The sequence below is a fragment of the Asterias rubens genome, chromosome 9 (genome assembly GCF_902459465.1).
Source record: "Asterias rubens chromosome 9, eAstRub1.3, whole genome shotgun sequence".
NCBI classification, from domain to species: Eukaryota; Metazoa; Echinodermata; class Asteroidea; order Forcipulatida; family Asteriidae; genus Asterias; species Asterias rubens.
The window spans coordinates 12,334,400-12,357,061 of NC_047070.1; the positions used below are offsets into that span (position 1 = coordinate 12,334,400).

Sequence of the window (22,662 nt, forward strand, 5' to 3'; positions counted from 1 at the left end):
GAAGTTCTTGAGATATGATGCTGCAAAGATTTCCTAATTAAATATGCAAATGACTTTTAATATTTTTACGATAATTAAGCTTACATCCTAAACTTCCATTTGATAATAATTATAATACGTGTTTAAAAACACATAATTTTGTAGGATACTCCTTTCCTATTCCTGCCGATAGGGGGCACTCTCACGAGACATTTCAGTTGCACGATTTCTGGACAGTAATGTCTGTATCTGACTCTGTATTTGCATGTGTACGTGGCAAAGGCTAAAACTGGCATAAAATGTCAAGCTATAACTTCCCCTCATATAGGCCTCGCTGTATAGAACTCTGCCCCTATACAACCACCATTCTCTGCTACTGACAGTAGTACTGTGCAAGCGCTGAAATAACTGTGCAAGTTCGAAGCAAAGATTACATACGATGAGTTTCCCTGCGCACAAGCAAAAATGCCCTGCTAAGCTGTGAAATATGCTTTTATGTAAGCGCACAATATCCGCGCGTGTCAATTCTTTGCTTATGCAGAGTCAAATTGGGCCAGTCTCACAAGATGTCCCCTCATGTACTATGTACTAACAATTTTACATGTTTGAAGTGTAGGCCTACTGTATGCCTTACCAAACCTACTTACAGGGCAAAATTCCATGGTACTGATTACCACCAAACTCTGCGCTTATGATCACCTTTTTCCGCACACAAACAAAATAAATCCCTGCTAAGCAGTATATTTCGCTTGACGTAAGCGCAGAATTCACTGCTTCTCCTAAGCTCTGAATCTTTGCTTCCAGAGCAGAGCATGACATTGGGCCCATTTGCACAAGATTATTCATTATTATGCAAGTTCCCACCATGATAGGCCTGGGTGACTAGTGAAATTTACTACTCGACTAGTCGCACCTCAAACCCAACTACAACACTTGTCGAGATAATTTTGTGATTCTCAAAATTTGTGCTGCAATGTGCCGCAAGCGCATGATACTAACTATGTTGCGAATAGTAGTAAGCGACACAACTGGTTCACAAAACAGGTAGTCGGGACTATTTTTGTCAACGTGTGAGCACGGTTATAACAAAGTAGAGAAAAACAGAAGAAGCGACTCGAATAATAATTTGTTATCGCGACTTTAACACGAAGCACACTAGTCGCCCCAGCGTACTTTTGCACAAGTAGGTCTAAGGCACGGTTATCCTGCAAATGCAAATCAAATTTTTAAGTCACTGTTTTCGCACTGAAAGTTTCACAAGAGTTGAGCACAATTAGTCAACTGAAGCAAATTATTTGTTGCGAATTGTGATGCTCAAGAACACATACCCTTCTAAGCTGTTAAATACGCTTAGCTTAAGCACAATTCCCTGATTATGTGAGCGCTGCGATTCTTTCCTTTAAAAGCCATTGGCCCAGGACCAAACTACATATAGCTTCACACAAAAAGCAGTAACACAGCAAATTATGCAAGGTAACCAGACACAACACCATGCCTCATGTACATGTACAAGTTGTTACTCCAGGTATTCTGCTCAATTTCTGCAATTTTTTAAAGCAAAATGTTTTGCCTACTTATTATAAGCAGCTCAACCACAAGAGAAACGTCAGCATACTAAAGTCTCTGCTTTTTAAAATTTGTACTCCTGTCAAAGAGTTTTTGTTTGACGTGGTCTAATTTCCAGAAGTAAAGCGAAATACTGGCATTAATTTAGGCAAGTGGTCCCCGGCGCAAAGAAGGTGACTTTACCCGTAAATCAATTCAAATCCCAGGCGGTCTGTTTTCGTCGTCCACGCTCGTCGCCTGAAACGAACCCGGTCATTTTTACTCCTCAAAAACTCCAGCACCACAGCAAGTAATATTTTAAGGTAAGCTTTCAACTATCATTATCTTCAAACTGTTTAAGTTTAGTGTACATCTTTGGACACGATGGTGTGTCGTCGTCGTCGAAAACCCCTATTTAATTACACACGTTCATCTGAACGAAAACCCTAAACCTTCGTACTCACAAAGTAATGGGCCCGGAAGCCGATTAGAAAGTAATGGGTCCTGAACGCTGGTAGGAAAACAGAATGAGTAGACTCCTCTCAAGAAGTCACAACTCATGATAGGTATATAATAATAATAATAATAATAATACAAGGTATTTATAAAGCGCTCTAACTAACAGGGGAAAGTACCACAGCGCTGAACACACAAAATAAACAAAGAGCAAAGAATAAATAAAGCAAGCAAATCAGTTGAACAGGTGGGTTTTGAGAGATTTCTTGAAGGCTGCTAGTGAGCTAGAGTGGCGGATGCTGTGAGGTAAATCATTCCAGAGTTTGGGGGCAGCAGCGTGGAAGCTTTTTTCCCCAGTAGTGGTGCGTGTTTTGGGGATGGCAAGTAGTCTGGTGTCAGTAGATGACCGGAGGTATCTGTTAGGTTTGTACAACTGAATGAGATCCGTTAGGTATGAAGGCGCAGAGGCAGTATTGAGACATTTGAAGACCAGGGTAAGTATTTTGAAGTTGATACGGTTGGAGACTGTATTGCATTTACCGTAGAGAATGTTTAACAATAAAATGGAAGTGACTGCATCCAGTTATATTCAAATAAGTAGACTCCTCTCAAGAAGTCACAACTCATGATATGTACATCAGTCATGATCGCAACTTTGGTTTAATTGCTAGTTTAACGTAATAATGGATAGTTCACGTTGGCATTCATGGTTTTCGCTTGGTAGGCAGTGTTGTCAGCATGTTGTGCCCTATGTTTTGGCACAGGCCACTAGGTATGTTGCATTGGCAGGCCTTATGTGCTGTGTGTGGTTTCTTGGTGTGCGCTGTCGTTTTTCTTGGGGCACGCTGTGCGCGTGTGGCGTTTTTGGTCGAAAAATGACAGGTTTAGTTGGTGATCTAAGGTTATGTCGTAAAATACAACAGGTTTTATTGCTTCATTATATCAGCAGTTTAACTTTTAGCAGGTACATGTAATATTAATCTTAAATGATTTTGGCAATTTCATGAACAATGGTAATTCCAAGTGCTACTTTTACCTGTACCATTGTTCGTGCCAAATTGAAAAAATGCAAATGTTTATTACCGTACAGTCATATTAAATTACACCATTTAATTTATGTAATGTTAGATTAGTGCCTCTCCGTATCGTTGGGGTTATATGTGTTTCCTCTTGTGCGTTCCAACTTAGGGCCCGGACGAATTATCTTAAAACAATAAGTACTTTAGTTACTTTTTATAGTGCCCTACGGTTTTTTGTTGGGGCTACAGTCGGTGTCCCCTCAGACCAGTGTCTTAGCCAGGAATTTGGAAAGTGGGAGTGCAAACTGAAAAAGTGGAAGTGCAACCTAAAATCACTACAAAAAATAGAAACGTGTGCGTAGCACACAACAAGAGCGCACAGCGCCAAGTCTGTCTCACCCCCCCCCCCCCCCCCTCTTAAGGGCCCTGAAGCTCTGGATACTGTAGGTGCTCTCTGGTGGTTTCTGATGCATTTCTGGTACCTATTTCTGTTACAAGTAAACTATTTTGATTTAATTTTTGTTTTGTTTTCAACTCGAAAATGAGAGGCTTTAAAGCACAGATATTGTAAAGGTGATCGACGTCCACTATACATTATTAAACTCTATAAAATGTTTCTGGGTCAATATTAGGCCAGTTCAAAGCAGTTACTTGGACCATGGAGCTGCGCTTGGACCCATTTAGCCTGAAATGTTTTAAAAGCGATCAAATAATGCAGTACAAGTTTGCTGTCAACAAAATATTTGTTGGCATGTGTTAATACTCTTGATACAAATTTTTGCTTAAAGACTAAAAAAAAATGGAGAGGTATTGAAGAAATTAAGAGTTATCATTTACTAATGTAAATTTTCTATCCATTCTTGTCCATTTGATTTCAGAACTATAGGCCTAAGGTCAAGAAGCTGATAATAGTTGTTGTATTTATTTTAAACACATCTGTAAAATAATGATTCACACAAATATTTGCAACCAACCAAAATGCCAAGAGTGTTTAACATGTACCATAATTGTTTGCTTAATTTAAACTGACTGATCATGGTAATTAATATTTTCCTTAGGGTTTCATAACGTTTAAGTCTTATAGGTTGTTTAATTGTTGAAACTGGGTCAAAGACAATTTGTAAACTGTCTGCAGAGAATAAAGAACCAACAGTTACGTAAGACAGTGCCATTTAAGTAGTTCCACTGGGCAAAAAAAACGTACCATGCATTGTCATGGTCCAGAGTAAATGGTCCAGAGTAAATATCCAGTTTTTTTAAATAAGCGTTGGGATTAAAGTAACAATGGAGTAATGTTTCTTTATTTAAGTATTTAATACTATACGTGTAGAATGTTATAGATTTCCTTAGTGGGGCGAGCACACATACTTTAAGTTTGGGGTGAGCAGTCACGCGTGTGTTAAACTCGTTAATCGATTGGAACTTTTCTTCGTATGCCACAAAAACACCTGTTTTGCAGACATGAACAGAATAATATTGGAATTCGCAGAGTTTGGAGAATGCTGAGAATTCAGGATTCACTACATAAGGAAGGATTGCGACCATCCTCGTCCCTCACATTTTTATTTCTTCAGTTTCGGGGCGGAGGTCTGCAGAGTAGCAGAGTTGAGTGGGCGGAGAATTCCCTCTGAGAATGCCCACGTTGGAGCGGCATTTTTAGTTCGACATGTGTTAGTTTCGCCGTTCCTGCACGGATCAATCCGTGAAGCCTCCAGTAAAGTTCGTCGCTGCCGAAACCATGCAGTAGGCTGCGGTGGCTCTTCAAGGACGGGGAGTTTGCACGTCGACGAGGCGGAGCTGTGACTTCCCGAGAGCGTCGAACTTTACGACACACAGACTCATGACTTGGGTACTGTGTGAGTTTTCTTTTCCTCCGAGCTGCGGTCGTCGGACTTTGTTGTACCGGTTGCGTGAAGCAACGACGGTACGAAAGCAGAGAGCACCGAGGGGCCGACCATTTTTCCACACCGGGTTTCATCACATCGCGTACCTTGGAAGGACAACAATCTACGGGGACATTTTCATCAGAATAGGCGAACACTGGTCTTCAGCTCTCTCCGAGAGAGTCGAGGTATATCAGAGGCTGTTGGGTCTTCAACCCTATTTTGCCTAGGCTGCTCGCCCCCCGTTTATATTCAATTCATGTCACAACTGGTTAACTGCCTTTTTTGTATTGCCTTATTTTTGTTTACGTAATGGTTTATATTAAATTTAATTGAACATACTTGCTGTTTCATGATGTGCTGGTCTGTTTGACTACTTTTGTTACCCTTATTTCTTTGGGGCGGGGGTATTTTTCGAAGTCTCTGGCCTTTAGGAATTTGGATCGTAACAGCATTGAAAAATAAATTTGGGAGGTCTATACAGCAAAACCGACTTAAGATTTGAAAAGAAACATGAACCAGTTTTTGATCCTTTCGAGCCGAAAATAAACATCGTTTTGTCAACTGCATTAACACCCAAGAGATGCAAACATTGAAATCCAAAAAAGTCTCGATGTTTCAAACAAACTCTACAACGAACAAACGATGTGCCCTTGAATTTCCAGAAGGAAAAAAGATCGTCATGTTTGCTGCGGTCGAGTTGGGAAAAACTGCGGAACCAATCCACAAAGCAACTGTAGAATGTATGCGGTAAAAGGTGTACTGCGCCGCGTATCACTCAGTTACCGATACTGACGTCATAGTAGAAAAAATCCGGAGCGCGATGGTTTGTAGGATCGTGGAGATGAGATTAGTACCTAAAATAATCTGAACGAAAACGCGTGTGAATTCGCCTCTATCATACCACACGTGCATGGAGTTCATGCTGCCTGCCGATGACGGTCGATGATGACGACTGACTGTTAAAACGAAGTCTGCGTGTCTCGCTTGCGTTGTGAATTTGCACGTGCGTTGTGGATGTAATGTGTGGTTTGTGCGTTGTGTTTTGTGTGGTCGCAATGTGGTCAACGTTTTCAAGGCAACTTCGAGTGATTGTTTTATGGTTGCGTCGTTGAAGTTTTGATTCAAAAAGAAGAAGGAAATCTGGTAAAACCAAATCTATATTTACTCACTGCTGTTTTTAAACTGTTCAACAACAACAAAATAATAAAAGAAGTTCAGTAATTTTCACTGAAATTATTAGACAGCACGGCTTGGCAGCACGGCTTCACCATGCTTCACTCAAGCCGTGCATCAAATTTTTGCCCGTGTTTTCAGCCCAACTGGCTTGCACGGCTCGCTAGCTAACACGTTGCCTCAGACTTTCCGCTTTGGGGAATAATTAAAAGTATTTAGTTAGGTTCATATTTAAGTTGATACTTTTTGTTTGTTCATGTACAACGGTTTATTATTTTGTAATATTAACAAGGCAATGTGCGTTTGTGTGTTCAACCGTGGAGTTCCGGTAGTGACCTGTAACTCTTCCCGGTGTGCTCGTTGGTCCCGGGGTGTCATGTTTTGTTGTAGTGGTACAGTGTTTTATGTGGGTATGGACAAATGAGTCCATATTATTTAAATGTTGGTTGGGCATATGGTGCCCTTTGGTTGGCCACTAGGATGGACTTGGTATAGTCCATTTGTGTTTGGTTGGACGTGGTCCATATTTGTTTTGGGGACGAAGGTAGTCCTCAAAATTTATGTTGTAATGTATTGGTTGATGTGTGTCTGTTTTATAGCCGGTTTGCCCTGTGTTTGGTATCCGGCTCATAACCTACTACTAATACACTTAACGAACATTTCACAATTTGGTGTGTGAATAAATTCGGCTTTTAAGCTGTGGCCTAAATCAAGCTACTTTTGTTATTGTTTAGTCTGTAATGTGTCTTAGTATAAGTACATACTGCATAGCATTTACCATAGAGTAACAATAACATAGAAGTGACTGATTCCAGTTATATTCAAATGAAAATTATGTGGTTAATTAATTAAGATTTTTAAACATTTTTACATTTTGAGTAAAGCATGTTCAAAGCTTCAATTTGGTATAATAAACTCACTCTTTCGTATTATGGTTTGGGAGATTGGGCTTTTTAAAACAAACTGCCCTGGTTAAACCTATGGGCTTTTGACGGATACAAATAATAATAATAATAATAATAATAACAACTAGAAATAGTGATTGTCAACAATCACAAAGCTGTTCCGGAATGTTTTGTAACTAAAAGTTTTCTATGCTACAATAAAACATTCGCATTATGTACTTGAGATATAGTCCCACTTCCGGATGACCCGAAAATAGAGGTCAACTTGAGGTCACGGTTTTTTCAAAACTAATCTAATCTCCAATCCCCAAGGAGTCTTTATAACTACAAACAGTCTGTTAAACGGCCGTGTACTTCTTGAGATATGGTGCTACAAAGATTTCCCAATTAAATATGCAAATATGGGTCACGTGGTTATTTAATTACATATTTTAACATTTTTTTGGTCGGTGGTTTGATGTTTGATCTAGTACAAGTTGATTTCACAGAACTCTTAACCACCAAACTCTCCGCTTATGATCACCGTTTTTCAGTTACTGTGTTTTTAAACATCATCGTGTCATGCATGCACACAGGTTATGTTGGGCTAACAATTGAGAAAAAGAAAAGGCATCACTATCGATATAAAGATAAGAATCAAACTTAAATATTACAAAAAGAAACATATTTTTAGTTTTGGGGGATACAAAATATTGATTTCGGACGGAGATTTGAACTCGCAATTCTCAGATGTGTAGTCGCGACTGATGACCACTAGGCTAGAAGGGCACGATATAAAAATGGTGGGTTTTTACATGTGTGCTTCAACAGAGGGGATTATGATCCGGCGAAATAATTCTCGTTTTATGATTTTGCGACCATTGTCACTAAATATGAACTGCTAACGCCTATAACTATTAAGTAGGGTTGAAATGTAGTATTAGATGCCTTTAGGGGTTTTTGATGACGACGTTCGATGTTGTCAAAAACCCCTATCTAATTACGCACGTTCGTTTTAACAAAAACCCATGCACAGAGTAATTGGTCCAGAATGCGGTTAGAAAAACAAGGACAAATTTAACGCACGTTCTAACGAAAATCCCAAACCTCCGTACTTTGTGCGTGTACAGAGTAATGTGTCCAGAACGCGGGTAGGAAACAAAATAGTATAGACTCCTCTCAAGAAGTCAACAACTCATAGGGGTACATACTGTGTTGTATAACCAAAGAGAATATTTCACAATAACATGAAAGTGACTGCATCAAGTTTACAAATTAAAAATTCAAATGAAGACCACGTCACAGTGGTTTAAAACCCTATGTGACCCCGACATCGACAAGTTTCTGTACAATAATCGGTCAAAATACCTTTATAATCGGTCAAAATACCTTTAAAATATCTCAAGCATATCAATATCTCAATATCATCTTTAGGTAGATAAAACGTGAAAATAATCCACAATTTATCGATCCGTGTCGTGATTCACAAATTATTTTAGAGAAATTGCGCCCTTTTGTGACAATTTTTATGATGTGGTTTTGAAGTCAACAGAGGACGCTAATATCTTCTGTGTGTAATGTTAATGTACACGATGTTTTTGGTTAAAAACAGCGTTCTAAAAACTTAGTTTTTGGGAGTGAAGGCGATCTTGCGGGATTTCAGCGCTATTTTATTTTCAAAGCTAAGTAGTCACTCTATCATTTTATGGAAACAAATACAAAAAATATGTTGGCCGTTGGTGGCCGATTGAGAAAATATCCAACGTTTTGTTTTTTGTTTATTTTCCTTAGTTTTGCGATGTAAACAATTGCTTTTTTGAAAATTCTCATTTTCAGGAGTAAAAATTCATTTTCGCTAATTTACCGTGAATTTCTAGCCACAACGAATGGTTACTTTATTAATCTATTACATATTTTTAGCATTTCGTCCAGGCCCTTAATGGCTTATTTTAAAGATGTGTGGCGGTATTTTTTTTTTATAAGTAGCATTTTTTGACATTTTAGTCGGAAGATTTCAAAGCATTTTTGCCGTATCATCAAAACTTCGGTTCGTATTTAATTTTCTACAGTGCGAAAGGTCACTTATACAGGTAATTTAAAAACAATATTTGTTTTCTCAAACAATTTTTATATGCCTACCCAGGTATTTTTTTAACATAAGGGTTTGTGATTTTTGCTGAATATAAACGTATGTCACTATATTTACGAACTACAATTCCTTAAAAAACAAGGGTTATAAATTTCAAAAAAATAAAAATTCTTCAACAAATTAGTTCTTGTGCAAGTCACCAAAGATATGTAGTTATCTCAGAAAAAAAAATCGGACCTGATGTCTGGGTCTTAAACCACTGTGACGTGGTTAATTAATTAAGAATTTTTTCACTTTTTTTGTTAGAGTAAAGCTTATGTTCTAAGCTTCAATTTGATATATGATTAACTCTTTTATCCTTATACTTTAGGAGACGGGGCCTGAACAAAAACGCTGTACAAACGCTATGGGGTTTTAGGCGGAAACAAAGAATGATAATAATATTAATAATAATAATAAAAATAATAAAAATCTCGACGAAAACAATACCTGTTCCGACGGACGGTCGAAACAGCTAATAACAAATAAAAATCTTGACAATTTCAATAGCTGTTCCGACCACTACGTTGGAACAGCTAATAATAAAAACAAATAAAAATCTTTAAAAAAAAAAAGCTGTTCCGACCACTACGTCGGAACAGCTGATAATTATAAAAACAAATAAAAATCTTAACAAAAACAATAGTTCCGACCACTACGTCCGAACAGCTAATATAAGAATAATAATAAATTTTTAAAAAATTACTACGATTACAATAGGCGTTTCGGCTGTTAGGCCGAAACCCGAACTAATAAATAGGCCTTATTTTATAAAACATATTGTTGGATCATATGTTTTTGACAGTCTCTCATATATTTTAAAACATTTATAAAATGTTAATGTTTTGGTAATATAGGCCTAGTAAGTATCCTCCTCTCAGTTTTCACGGTATTATGCCTTTTTCTTTGAATTGGGAAAAAAATAATGATGCCATATATCAACCAATGCCCTAATTATCTTCATTTGTTAATATGAAGTATGCAAACATATATTAAAGGGTGGCTGCAGTTTTTTTTTTTTTCATTTAAACGATTAAACATGGCTTTTTAAACCTGAAATATTTTTTTATAAATGCGCAAGTATTTTAAAAATGGTTTTCAAGAGATTAGGGAAACCCACCCCGCCCCTAAAAGGGAGCCTTCATTTGCATTTAAACATGACGTCGCGTTGGTAACCCGAGCCGTCGGGCCCCCTGGCTGTGTGCATATAGAGACGTGTGCACTGTGTGGCCTGGTACCTAGGCGCGTGTAGTTAGGGACCAGACTCTTTTTGCCGACGATATGTTTGAATTCCCGATGTGACGTTGATGGTGGGGGGGGGGCGGTAACAATCCACAAAAGGGGGGGCATGACTTATTCGCTAATTACGCAAGTCAGATATGTCGGGAATAAACAAAACACATTGTATTGATGTTCAATACATATATCAGAAATAAATGACAGCAAAATTAACTGTTTTATTTTAATTCACTGCAGCATCACTTTAAAACTTGATGGACATTGAAATGTTCACACAACACACCGATCTTCGATGACTTCAATGGGTTTTTCCTGTTTTCACAGCAAACGAGAAAGTATGGTTTCTCGGTGAAGCCATACATGGAAGAAACATCTGCAGTGACTACAAGTGTTCTTTGAGACTCTGTGTATGACTCTATAGCCAGCAGTTTTCTTCATTTTATTCAAAATATTTTTTTATTAAATTTTAAAAATTACCATGGTAACTTGCAAAAAATTAAAAAACAAACAAATAATAAAAAGTGTGAATAACTACTGGCTTTCAAATCTGATTTTTATTCTTAATATTTATAATAAAGCGTATAAATAAACAGTGATAATTGAATCAACAAGCTGATGTTTAACATTTAATATTAATAACAATATTGATATGAGGGTTACAAAATAAAAATTTCCAAAAATATTTAAAAATGATATAAGGCACATGGCTTCTTTAAGCCTCTGCATTTTTTTTCCCAGAATGTTCAGCAAAATATTCAGTCACATGATTTGATCATCATGAATTGTGAATTGAAATAGTGTTTGATGAAACTTTTTCGGTGGGCAAATATTTTTATATGGCCTCAACATTATGACATATTTTTGTACCTTGTAGAAATGCCTAAAATACCAAACTTTTTGCATTTACAAGTGCAAATAACCAGTGGAGCCTTACGTGTTTCTAAGTTTTGGTCAAGGGAGAGCAGACTCTTTGCTTGGCAAATGAAACCACACAATTTTTATCTAGGGACTGTTTACATCACGCACAGAGAGGTAAAAGATTGACATGATTTTAGGGACACCTTGAAAACAGGACCTCCCAAGATATATATCACTGGTCATTCTGGTACATTAATAATAATACGGTCGCGACAGTACCGAAAATCCAATGAGTCAAAGAAACAAACATCTAACCTCTGAAGTTCGAAACAAATTATCGTCTGCTAGATTAAGTTTCATCTCCTTCAGTCACTAGAAATAGGCAGTTACATCAAGTTGGTTTCACGAAAAAAAGAACTCACATTTTGTACAACTCACAACTATGAGACTTGACATCAGGCAGGAGCATTCTCTCCTCGTGCTTACATTTTTAAAAAAAATTGAAATCGAATGAATAGTTTCGGAGATATTATCATCAAAATTAAATGCGACTTTGTCAGTGCTAAATCCCATACTTTAAAGTTTAACTTGTGAAAATTTGGTGTAATTTGATTATGTATTCTTCTACCTCCAAGAGGTTTTGTTCAACCATTTCTTGCAAAGTTGTCCTAAATACGCACGAATGTACATGTACTTCGTACATCTTCGTGTTCCCGTGATGTGCCACCACAAGAGGGCGTGTGTTACAATAAGTTTGATAGGCCGGGGCTCTAATTATGTTTCGTCTTGGTTGGGGAAATACTGCCCGATCTTGTTTTTGGTAATTTCCACATTCTGAATTGATAATAACAGACTGCTCATCTTGAGTCAAAAGAAACTAGTATTTATTATCTTTTTTTTAAGGCCTATACTAATTGAAACGAAAGTAGAACAAAAAATTGTTTGTATTTTATTGTAGCCACTAGTTTTTAGAATTTGTCTTTGTAAAAATAACAACAATAATTGATGTGTACCAATGCCTTTATCCTCAAGTTTTTTAAAGATTGTTTTAAATTTTTACTGCATTAATGCTACAATTTTTAATCAAAGGAACAACTGATCTTAAATTAAAGAAAACATTCCAGTCATAAACTCGTCAGTTTTATTCCATTCTGGTTAATTTAATAATGCTATTTGTTGACATAATTAATAAAGAATATTCACACAAACACCTGCAAAACTGAACACTATATTTAATTTTTATAATTGACAATTTCCCCCAAGATGCCGCTCTTCAGTTTTGATTCACAAAATATCACTTTTTGCCGTTCATAAAAATCATACTAGTGCCACGCAGCGCAGTTTGTAAACATCCCCATCGGTAGAGGGTGCTCGTCATATAGTGCGCCCTCTATTGCCATAGGCTGTGCATTAAACTTGGCCGTAGCCGATATGAAAAAAAACATAACAATTGAACTTGAACACAGGTATGTTTTCTGCACGATCCACGCTCATAAAATGTATGAAGTTTTTTATTATTAATCTTTTTGTTCTTTACTAATACTTATATTAGTGTCTTTATTTTTTTTTATTTGTAAAAGATTACCATAAAATAAAATTATATTTATTGAAAACGTTTTGTAGAGGATTTCTGCACGACCGCTGCTATCCGCCACGTGGTACAACGTTGCTACAACGTTATGTGTACGTTGCCCACGTGCATACAGTGTACGTCGTGCGGCACATGCCAGTGACCTGTCAAAACACCGTTCGGCAACTTTGTGAAACAACTTTCCACAACGTCCCATTATCAGACGATGAAAACTACGTCGTTGCAAAGTTGCCAAATAACCTGACGAAGGTACAACATTCAAGCAACGTTGCCAAACAAAGCTAAAGTGACTTTATTAAGACGTTGTGAAAAAACGTAGCCATAACATTGTATTTACGTTGTTAAATAACATGACAAAACCACAACTCTCAGGTAACGTTTTGCAAAGAAAATTCACATAACGTTTGTATATGACGTAAAAAAAACGTTAGACAAAAGTTGTATCTAAGTTGTAGAGTAACGTGACTAAACCACAACCTTCTGACAACGTTGCATAAAAATATCCCCAGGACGGTTTTAGACGATGTTAAAACATGACGTTTTTATAACGTTGTATTTATGTCATAGTGTAAACAAAACCAAACTGCAAACTTTTGGCAACGTTGTAGGTTCGTTGTGTTTTAGTTGGGAAGCAACATTACCAAAATACAACTTCACAGTAACGTTACGATGACGTTACGTGTTTGCTGGGCAAACATCCGATTTCAAAATTTTACATTGATTTTTACTCCTTAGAATACACCTTAACAGACCACATCTTGTCAGAGAAAAAATCACCTGCATTAAATTTCACTGAAAAATTCTGATAAAATAAAATAATATCTACATTAAAGAGAAAGAGAAATAAACAAATAGGTTTCTTATCTCCTGAAACCAAACATGGCTGGTCTGAAATGGAGAAAAACATATTTGTTATGGAAGAGTGTTTCGTTTGAGCTGAGAATGCTTCAATTCAAGCAAGGCCAAGAAGGGATGGTCAATGATGGTGGGGCCTTGTGATCTCAGCTGACATTATGATAAATCAAGTAAAGAAGTACAGTAGCCATTTCTTTAGGACACAACATTTCCCGTTATCCTGTTAATAGAAACCCATGACACCAGGATATATTAAGAATGAAGTTTTATGGTTTATAGACACTAGTTTAGCATGTTTATAGTGGAATGTGGATATAGACAGTCATGACAGTACAGTACTCAGTAGGACAGGTCAGCCGAGTGAGAATGAGGTAGGGTAGGGCAGGGGCCTATTTGTAAACTTACCAAACGATTCCAAACTTTCCCCCACGTTTTTTTAGAATGTCTTGCGAGAAAAACATTGTTCTATACAAATCATGAAAATGTTTTCGATACCTAAGTCACTGTTGTCACTAAGATGGAAGTCCTTTTTTTTCGTAGAGGCACGACGTGCAGGCAGGCAGATGGGATGGGTAGACTAAGCGCAAGAAGAAGCATGGATACACACACACAGAGAAGCCTCAGAAAAACACATGCAACGAACTAGCTGGTTACACACCGCGCGTAGTTTACCTCCAGAGGTGCACTGGTTGCCGGTTGCCGTGTTTAATTATTGAGAAAACAGTACTATTTCATGATTGGACTCGTTCTTTTTATTTAAAGACAGGGGACCAGTCTAATAGGGCGCAATTTTGGTTTTATTATGACTAGCGGGAAACCCGCGCCAAGCGCGGGTACCGTTATAGAGTTTCGCGCCGTTTCGATTTCACAAAGCACTATAGATTGATCTTAACTTTGTATCAATCTTAATTGCTAAGCAAAGAGTGACGTCGCATTTACCCTGTCCTTGTTTGTACTCCGTTTTTTTTTTTTTTTTGTCCCGTTCAGTTTATTTTGTTCCTGTCCCAACTCATTATTAGTCCCTTTTCTGTATTCTTCCCCGTACTATTATTTCCACAGCCCCGTTAATTTTTCCGTCCTGATCATTATTTTCTCGTCCAGTTTTCCCGTTTTGTATTTGTCGGTCGAATTAATTTGGCTACCGTCCCGTTCACTAAATCCCCCGTTTGCGCACTTGTACGCGTTTTTGCAATGTTTTTTTGTTTTGTGCAAATTCATGTACTGCGGGACTGGGCAGTTAGCTGCAGGATACCTGGGGCCGTATTCATGAAGCCTTCTTAGGCCTTAGTAATGAGTTCGTTCTTAGTTGCGTCATAACTTCAATCGAGTGCGTAAGTCCTTACTAGTGCTACGTGGGGTGTTTTCGGCTTCGTAGCGTTTTCTTAAGCCCTTTTTCAACATTCCTGGCCAAAATTATTGGGCGAATTGAGCTTTATGTCAATAACAACAACTTTTAATATCTTCTACAATCCTTGCGACATTTTCTCAAACATTGCGAAATTTTGGAGAAGTTACCAACCTATTTTTTATCACTTTTTAATAAATTCTTCTTGATTTTGTTATTTTAGTTCATCATTATATATTTGTATATTTATTTATTTAATAGTAATAATAATAATAATGGGCATTTATAATTCGCCGGTATCCATCTAAAGATGGAGCAGTGACACAATAAACGGGGAAAAGTTATAAAGTCCTCATTAGATGAGTCTTGAGGGAAGTTTTGAACAAAGCTATTGGTGGAGAAAGTTTAACATGATCCGGCATGATCCGTTCCATAATGAAGGAGCAGCAGAAGTAAATGATCTTTCACCCCATGATGTTTTGGCCAGGGGTTTCCTTGAAAGATGTTTGTTATTAGATCGCATAGACTGGTGGCGGTTGGACATATGGGGTTGGAGTCCTTCTAAGTGCCTTTTGATGAGCGATAGATATACATGTACACAAGGATCTTGAAGATGATTCTGTCCTTAATAGGTAGCCAAATGTAGATCTTGTAGGATAGGTGTGATGTGTACTCTATAGTGTTGGACCGGGTTACAATTCTGGCGGCAATATTTTGAAGGCGTGACAAGCGGTAAATGAGAATTTAAGTGATACAAAATAGGTTGGTAACTTCTCCAAAATTTCGCAATGTTTGAGAAAATGTCGCAAGGATTGTAGAACATATTAAAAGTTGTTGTTATTGACATAAAGCTCAATTCGCCCAATAATTTTGGCCAGGAATGTTGAAAAAGGGCTTAAGAAAACGCTACGAAGCCGAAAACACCCCACTTAGTAGCACTAGTAAGGACTTACGCACTCGGTTGAAGTTACGAGTGCTTCGTAAATATGACGCAACTCGCTAAGAACGAACTAGTAACACGTGCTTACTAAGGCCTAAGAAGGCTTCATGAATAAGGCCCCTGATCATAGTGTAAGGAGTGATGCGTTACAAAATGACCACGACGTGACGACAGTAAAGTTGCGATGACATCATCAGATCACATAAAGAAATCAGTGTTAATAGTTTTTGTTTTATTGTCAACTGTCACTTTAAAAAGAATAACAATATTCAGGAAACACCCATCAAATTGCGTTTTAAAGATATTGTGAAGCACATGTGTGACACATGCAAGCTGCCATTTATTACACCAAACCAATCCAATGACTTAATAATTAAAGAATAATTGATAATTAAGTGTGAAACTTCGGCTGGTTGTTAAAGTAACGGTAACCAAAGATTTAAAAAACATTTGTCATGTGCAATGAATGTCCAAAATGCGTAAACTCTTAAATGCGCTCCACAAGCGAAGACATAACAGGCAGAAGAAGTGAGCGGAAGATTTTGGACATCATTTTTAGTAGATTTTTTTATTTTGGAAGGAAATAATATGACACAATCGTACCTCCAAAATAACCATCAACATATCTTGTGTACCTCATGTGATCTTCAATTATTCTGGAGAGGTTTTTGATGCATTTTGGAACACTTTTTCGTCCACAATTAAATTTCTGCAATTAAACAAAAAAGTTGGGCGGCGAATTTGAAAGGCCTTCTAAAACTGGCTTTTAACATTTTCGGGAAGAATATGAAATAATCTATCCATATACACTAATTGGGGACTGTTGCTGACATTCATAACGGGAAAATTTGCCTTGTTTGTGTGACTTGTTTTCTTTCTTTTTGAAGCCATTTTTTACACACAATTTTCTCTTTTTGAAATTTGAGTTTTTCATACATAACAACAGGTATGGTCTTCGTTTCAATTTACTGGTACATTATTTGGTTGAGACTTTTCAGAAAAGGCCGAAAATGACCGAATTCCAGAAGCCCTTTTGACTAATTATATCACCCACGAAAAACGATATGCATATTCGCAGACAAAAGAAAAAGAAATTTGGTGACCTGCGAGTAGACTGTGGAAATTTGATATTGTGTGCCCCACGCTCGAGCAGTTTTTTGTTTGGGGGTGGGGGGGGGGGGCATGGGGGCAGGTCCCTTTGCCCCCCCCCCCCTCCCCCATGATTGACAACCATTAGTGTATAAAGCTCTACAACTGTGTTTGAAGGGTCACGTTGCCTTGGATCGGGCGAGTTGGTCTATAAAAGACACTTGAAACTAGTTGTTATAAAATGCCTATGGTTAGAAAGATGTTTTTCTTTAAAAAGTAAAATGTAACAATCTGCACAAAATATGCCTCGAATTGCACGTCATTTTGTGAGGCCAAGTTTTTAATAATTATATTCTACTATTAAAACATCTTTCTAATCATATAGATTTTATAGCAAATGGTTTTAAACCCTTTTCATGGACCAACTCCACCGATCCACGCAACGTGTCCTTTTATAATTCATTTTTTTGGAATCAACAAAAGATGAATTCATTAAATTGAATTTAGTTAGAATGATGGCGGTCTACCAATACCATGCATATAAGGCATACTTACTTATACATTATTTCAACAGGAATTAAAAACATGTAGGCTTCATACTACCTTAACTAAGGGAATCAATGTGTGTTGAAGAGGTTTTCAACTAGTAGTTTAATCCCAACAAGGCCTGGTTCTTGATAATTTTACAGAGACGAAGTCGAGGTAAATTATAAAGAACCAGGCCTCGGCAGGTTTAAACCACTAGTTGAAAACCGATTCAACACACTTTGATTCCCATTCATAAATACCATTTCGGTCAAAAACATCATCACTTTTTGGTCAAAAAAGAAAAAATAAATGCAAAAATTATAATTGTTCAATGATTTCTTTCAACACAACACCCCTCCAGCTATGAAATGGTAAAGCCCTCCGCCGTCCTTGGGTAAACAACTCCTTATAAGGGAATGCTGTGCGCGTCGCACGTATCGCATGATGTGGCACAACTGTTTCAGGCGTTGCTCTCGACCAATAGGAATGAAGAAACTGTCTTACAGGTGCAAGGTCGCTGTTACGCCCATGAATTAACACTTTTTACCGGTCATAAACAAAGGTTTATACACACCCACGAGACGCACTCTCCACCAATAGGAATAACGAACAGGTATTTATGAATATTTTTTTGCATTATTTTAATTGTACATGGGAACCTTTTAACATGTATAAATTTACACAGAGCATAGGTTTTAGAGAGTACACTGTACTTGACAATTTCCTAAGGGTTGAAAGTACTTTACAGGTATAGGAAACGTTTGGTAATTGTCAAAGACCAGTATTCTCACCTCCTGTATCTAATATGCATAAAATAACAAACTTGTAAAAATTCAGGCTCAATTAGTTATCAAAGTTGCAAGAGAATGATGAAAGAAAAAACACCATTGTTGCACAATATTGTCTGCTTTCAGATGCATAATAAAGGCTTCAGCTGAAGTCTTTAATTGTATGAGTGGGAAAAAAACAACTAATGTAACTTGTCCAGTGCCTTTAAAATAACTTTGCATTGCTCTTTTTTATCAGTTTGGGATGTATTTCCAAAGCTTGACAACATTATCATCTCCAGCAGATGCTAATGTGTTACTTCCATCTGGATTCCATCTGACTGCATTGACATCACCAGCATGAGCACAGTTTGTACAACAAGTTGAAATGAACTCCTCGTTATTGCCTTCTTGAAAGATATGAATACTTTCATCTCCTGAACATGTAGCTAGCATCCCACTTTGCTTGCACCTGGGATGGTCAACAAAAATAGATCATTCTCAAAGAACATCAAGCTTCACATCAGGTAAAATCCAAACCAAGCTTGATGCTAAGTTGAGAAGCCAAGTATATTGGAGAACATAGAAATAATAAGTCATCAACGATACAAATTTTACCATAACTGTTCTGAAAATGAGTGAATAGAAAGTTAAGAAAACATATATATTACTTTTAAAATTAATGTGTTGGTGAGTTTTTAAGATTGAATTAAAGCCACTGGACACTATTGGTAATTGTCAAAGCCCAGTCTTCTCACTTGGTGTATCTCAACATATGCATAAACTAACAAACCTATGAAAGAAAAAACACCCCTGTGACACGAAGTTGTGTGCTTTCAGATGCTTGATTTGCGACCTCAAATTCTAAATCTGAGGTCTCGAAATCAAATTCGTGGAAAATTACTTATTTCTCGAAAACTACGTGACTTCAGAGAAGCAGTTTCTCACAATGTTTTATACTATCAACCTCTCCCTATTACTCGTAACCAAGTGAGGTTTTATGCTGATAATTATTTTGAGTATTTACGAATAGTGTCCACTGCCTTTAAAACATGCCATTTTTAGCAGCCATTGCCTGATTTGGCTAAACTGTAAAGCAAAGTTCTTTGTTCTCAAAATGTTAAAAATGTCCAACTGTCATTGGTTCACTCAGTATAAAATGTAAAAGCAGTATCAATTCCCCTCTATCATATTGCACAACAAAATACCCAAACAGCTAGTGTAACAAAAATGAGTTTTGGTGAGTTTTGCCCTCTTTACTGCGCATCCTATTTAACCTTTGTTGTGGGGGACTTGTATTTTGTTTTGGTGGTTTTTCATAGCTAGAATTAGCTGCCCATAGCTGACCAACCAGTTGACCTAAAGTCTGCTTTTTTCTAGGAAGGAATACTTACCAGTCAACATCATAAATAGTTCTTGTGTGATAACCAGACAAAGTACAAACACATTTCCATTGAAAATCGCTCACAAAAGAATCACCTGAATTAGAAAAAAAGGAAAAAGAAATGCCATTAAACAAAATTCATTTTGAGGGGAAGTGAAGTTTCAGCAGACCATATATGAAATGCATACATACATGTCATCAAGGGCGCTGTTCAGCTGCTGCCACACCTTGTTAATATTGGCTCTTGTCTTTTTAATCAAGATTTTACACTTTGTGTGTCGTCATGCCTTTGCTGTATATGTTTTTTATAAGTATGGTAACATCCCCACTCTCTCTGGACTGGAGAAATGGACTTTGGTAAGCTGAAAAAGTAGAAAAAAATCTGAAATAAATCCTTCTTTTTTTAACTTCTACTTGCCGATACATGTGAGCATGCACCGAGGCGTGTATTTTTGACACGTGTGATTTAGCCATTCTGTGTTGACAATGGAAGTTAATGGCAGAGTTTGTTATACATGTAACAAGGCAGAATTACTTCGTCAAACCTTCAAACTTATCTATGGACAAATCAATGTATACGTCGATCTCCAAATAGGGACTTTTAAAGCAACGTCATGGAGGGAGCCACATCAATCGCAAAATTCCCGTTATTTTCACTGGAACTGAAAGAGAAAACGATGTCCAATATAGATCCTCACGCCGTGATTTGAGTCACATTTTTGAAATAAAGCCCACGAACAGTGAACCTGATCGAAAGCCTCCTTTACTACCATGAGTTCTCCTCTCCAAAGCAGAGGAACTTGAATGAGGTGGACTTGGTTCACTGAAGCAAGTGAGTCTGCATTTAACATCTCAGATTTTAAGACTTTTAGCATATCTCGCCATGAAAAAAATGGCGGTGGTGTAGCAATCTTCGTCAAGAAGCATATTGTAACCAACCATGCCAACCAAAGGTGTTGCTATGAATGTTTGTGGCTAAAATTCAAGATTACGAGAAATACGCCAAAACGCTCTTCAATGAACTTGTACGTTGGAGCTATCTATTACCCTCCGAGCTCACCATACCAGAACAAGATCATCGAAAATAATTGTCACACTGTTGAAAACATTCGTGCCTCGGACTATCATTATGATCATGGGAGACTTTAACAACCTCAACTGCACCCCTTTGTTGATGATTTGGGCATGACAAAGCTGATCTCATTCCCAACTCGCAGTGCCTCAACATTAGACAAAACATTCACCAATTGTTCTGTTTTGCTCTCAGTGAAGTCGTTCAGCATGGTGAACAGTCTAACATGCAAAATCACCTTGATGAACTATCAGATTGGTGTAAGAACAATGACGTTAAGCCAAATTCCTCACAATGCCATACCATGTCAATTTGCTTCTTAGAGTGGGACATGGACATTCCATTGTCTTTAAATACCCTAGATGCAGTAGAGCTTGATTGTGTTACATCCATGAAATTACTTGGTGCTACTGTTCAGAACAACTTGAGAGGGACATTCACATTAAGGATATTGTCTCTAAGGCTTCCCGTAGACTGTATATGTGATGGTTATAAAGACACCCCACAGAGTTTTCTTACTTTTACTTTAAAATGTACTATTTTCTTTCATTTCTAAACGTATTACTTACCTTACTTTTTATCCTTCCGCCAATTAAGTTCGTCTTAGAAACGTTTATTTATGCAAATTAACCTGTTAACATTTGCGCCCTCATAAGCTTCACGTTCACTTTTCACTCACTTTCAAATCATGTTCACGAGAGACAGCACCACATTATAACGGACTCTCTCCTCTCCTATTTTCCAGGTAAATATAACACTTCTTATTCACACCGTTTTATATTATATTTGTTTCATTTAGTTATATTTTTATTAAGTTAACAGAAGTTGCAGTTATTATTAAAGGTTTGCTGTTATTACTGTGTATTTTTGGAAGGATTTATGGTTTAAGGTGTGGCAGCATTGTTGCTGCCATTGTCATTATTTTGGCGGGAAAGCAATTGTTCAAGCCGACATTCAATAGTGCGTTCCCGTAGTTCTTTTATTGTACAGTCAACTATTCATTTTCATTGTAGGATTTCCTTTAATTATTAATGTCAGAATTGTATGTTTTATAATTACGAGTCCGAGAATGTATAAATTAAGACTCACTTTCAAATCATGTTCACGAGAGACAACACCACATTATAACAAACTCTTTCCTCTCCTAATTTCCTATTTTAAAGACAAAGCTATTCTCCTCAGTATCCCTTCTTATCGACTCTAATAACATCCTGGTCACATTTGGTGGAGAATCCGGGTACTGAGGAAACCAAAGAATAGCCCCTGTATAAGACGAACTCGATGGTCAGCCCCGGCCCGGGCCCTGCCTTGCCTGCCGGACCAATTCAACCCGCCGAAGGACGCTCTGGACGTGCCCCCCGATGTTCAACGGAGACGTCACCACCCCGCTGATTGGCTCCGTAGAGACACCGTACTATCCCAAAGAGAAGTCGGGTTCCGTGATGAACCACTTAGACGGATTGAACATTGTGAGGCGCCATATCGTTCAACTTGAGTCGGGGATCGAACCTTGTTTACAGTTTCAAGACTCACGCTGTTTTCGTTCGGTTTTGTTGCTGCATTTCGTCGGTGTTTTCTACTTAACTTTCATCTTGTGTGCCCTGAAATCTCCAGAAAAGACTAGGAGTCGCCTTGGAAGAACTGAGCATACATCGTTTTCAACGCACTGCTGTGCACACACGCGGCACAGAACTACCATGTCGATCGACGGGAAGAACAATCCTTAAAACTTTTATGGCATTTTCAAAAGGTAACATTGTGTTTATAACAGTGCTATTACTTAATTGTACCATGTCAACTGTGCATAAAAGTCACAGATGTGTTTGAATTTTCTTTGCAAACCTGCTCAACAAGTGCTTAAGTTTTGGTTGAATTTTGAGAATTCTGCTACATGTGCTAAAGTCAATTTGATAGTGGAGTCAAA

The 22,662-nt window shown here is 37.5% G+C and overlaps 2 protein-coding genes across 5 annotated transcripts in view; both read right to left on the reverse strand.

Annotated features, from left to right (window-relative positions):
• LOC117295170 (meiotic recombination protein REC8 homolog) overlaps positions 1-14,253 on the reverse strand; it is a 42,368-nt gene extending 28,115 nt beyond the window's left edge. The window contains exon 1 of the mRNA XM_033777745.1: positions 14,019-14,253. Coding sequence (XP_033633636.1) covers positions 14,019-14,074 — 56 coding nt within the window. The 5' untranslated portion in view covers positions 14,075-14,253. The remainder of the gene's footprint in view (positions 1-14,018) is intronic.
• Positions 14,254-18,442: 4,189 nt separating this feature from the next.
• The window catches only part of LOC117294495 (probable cytosolic iron-sulfur protein assembly protein CIAO1), a 49,367-nt gene continuing 45,147 nt past the window's right edge, over positions 18,443-22,662 (reverse strand). For 3 of the 4 annotated variants that reach the window (XM_033776924.1, XM_033776927.1, XM_033776925.1), the window contains 2 exons: positions 19,677-19,761; positions 18,443-18,754 (listed from right to left, as the gene is read on the reverse strand). In XM_033776924.1, coding sequence (XP_033632815.1) covers positions 18,538-18,754; positions 19,677-19,761 — 302 coding nt within the window. In that variant the 3' untranslated portion in view covers positions 18,443-18,537. Of the gene's footprint in view, positions 18,755-19,676; positions 19,762-19,858; positions 20,177-22,662 lie in introns of those variants that run through there. The other variant, XM_033776926.1, reaches the window with a different exon arrangement.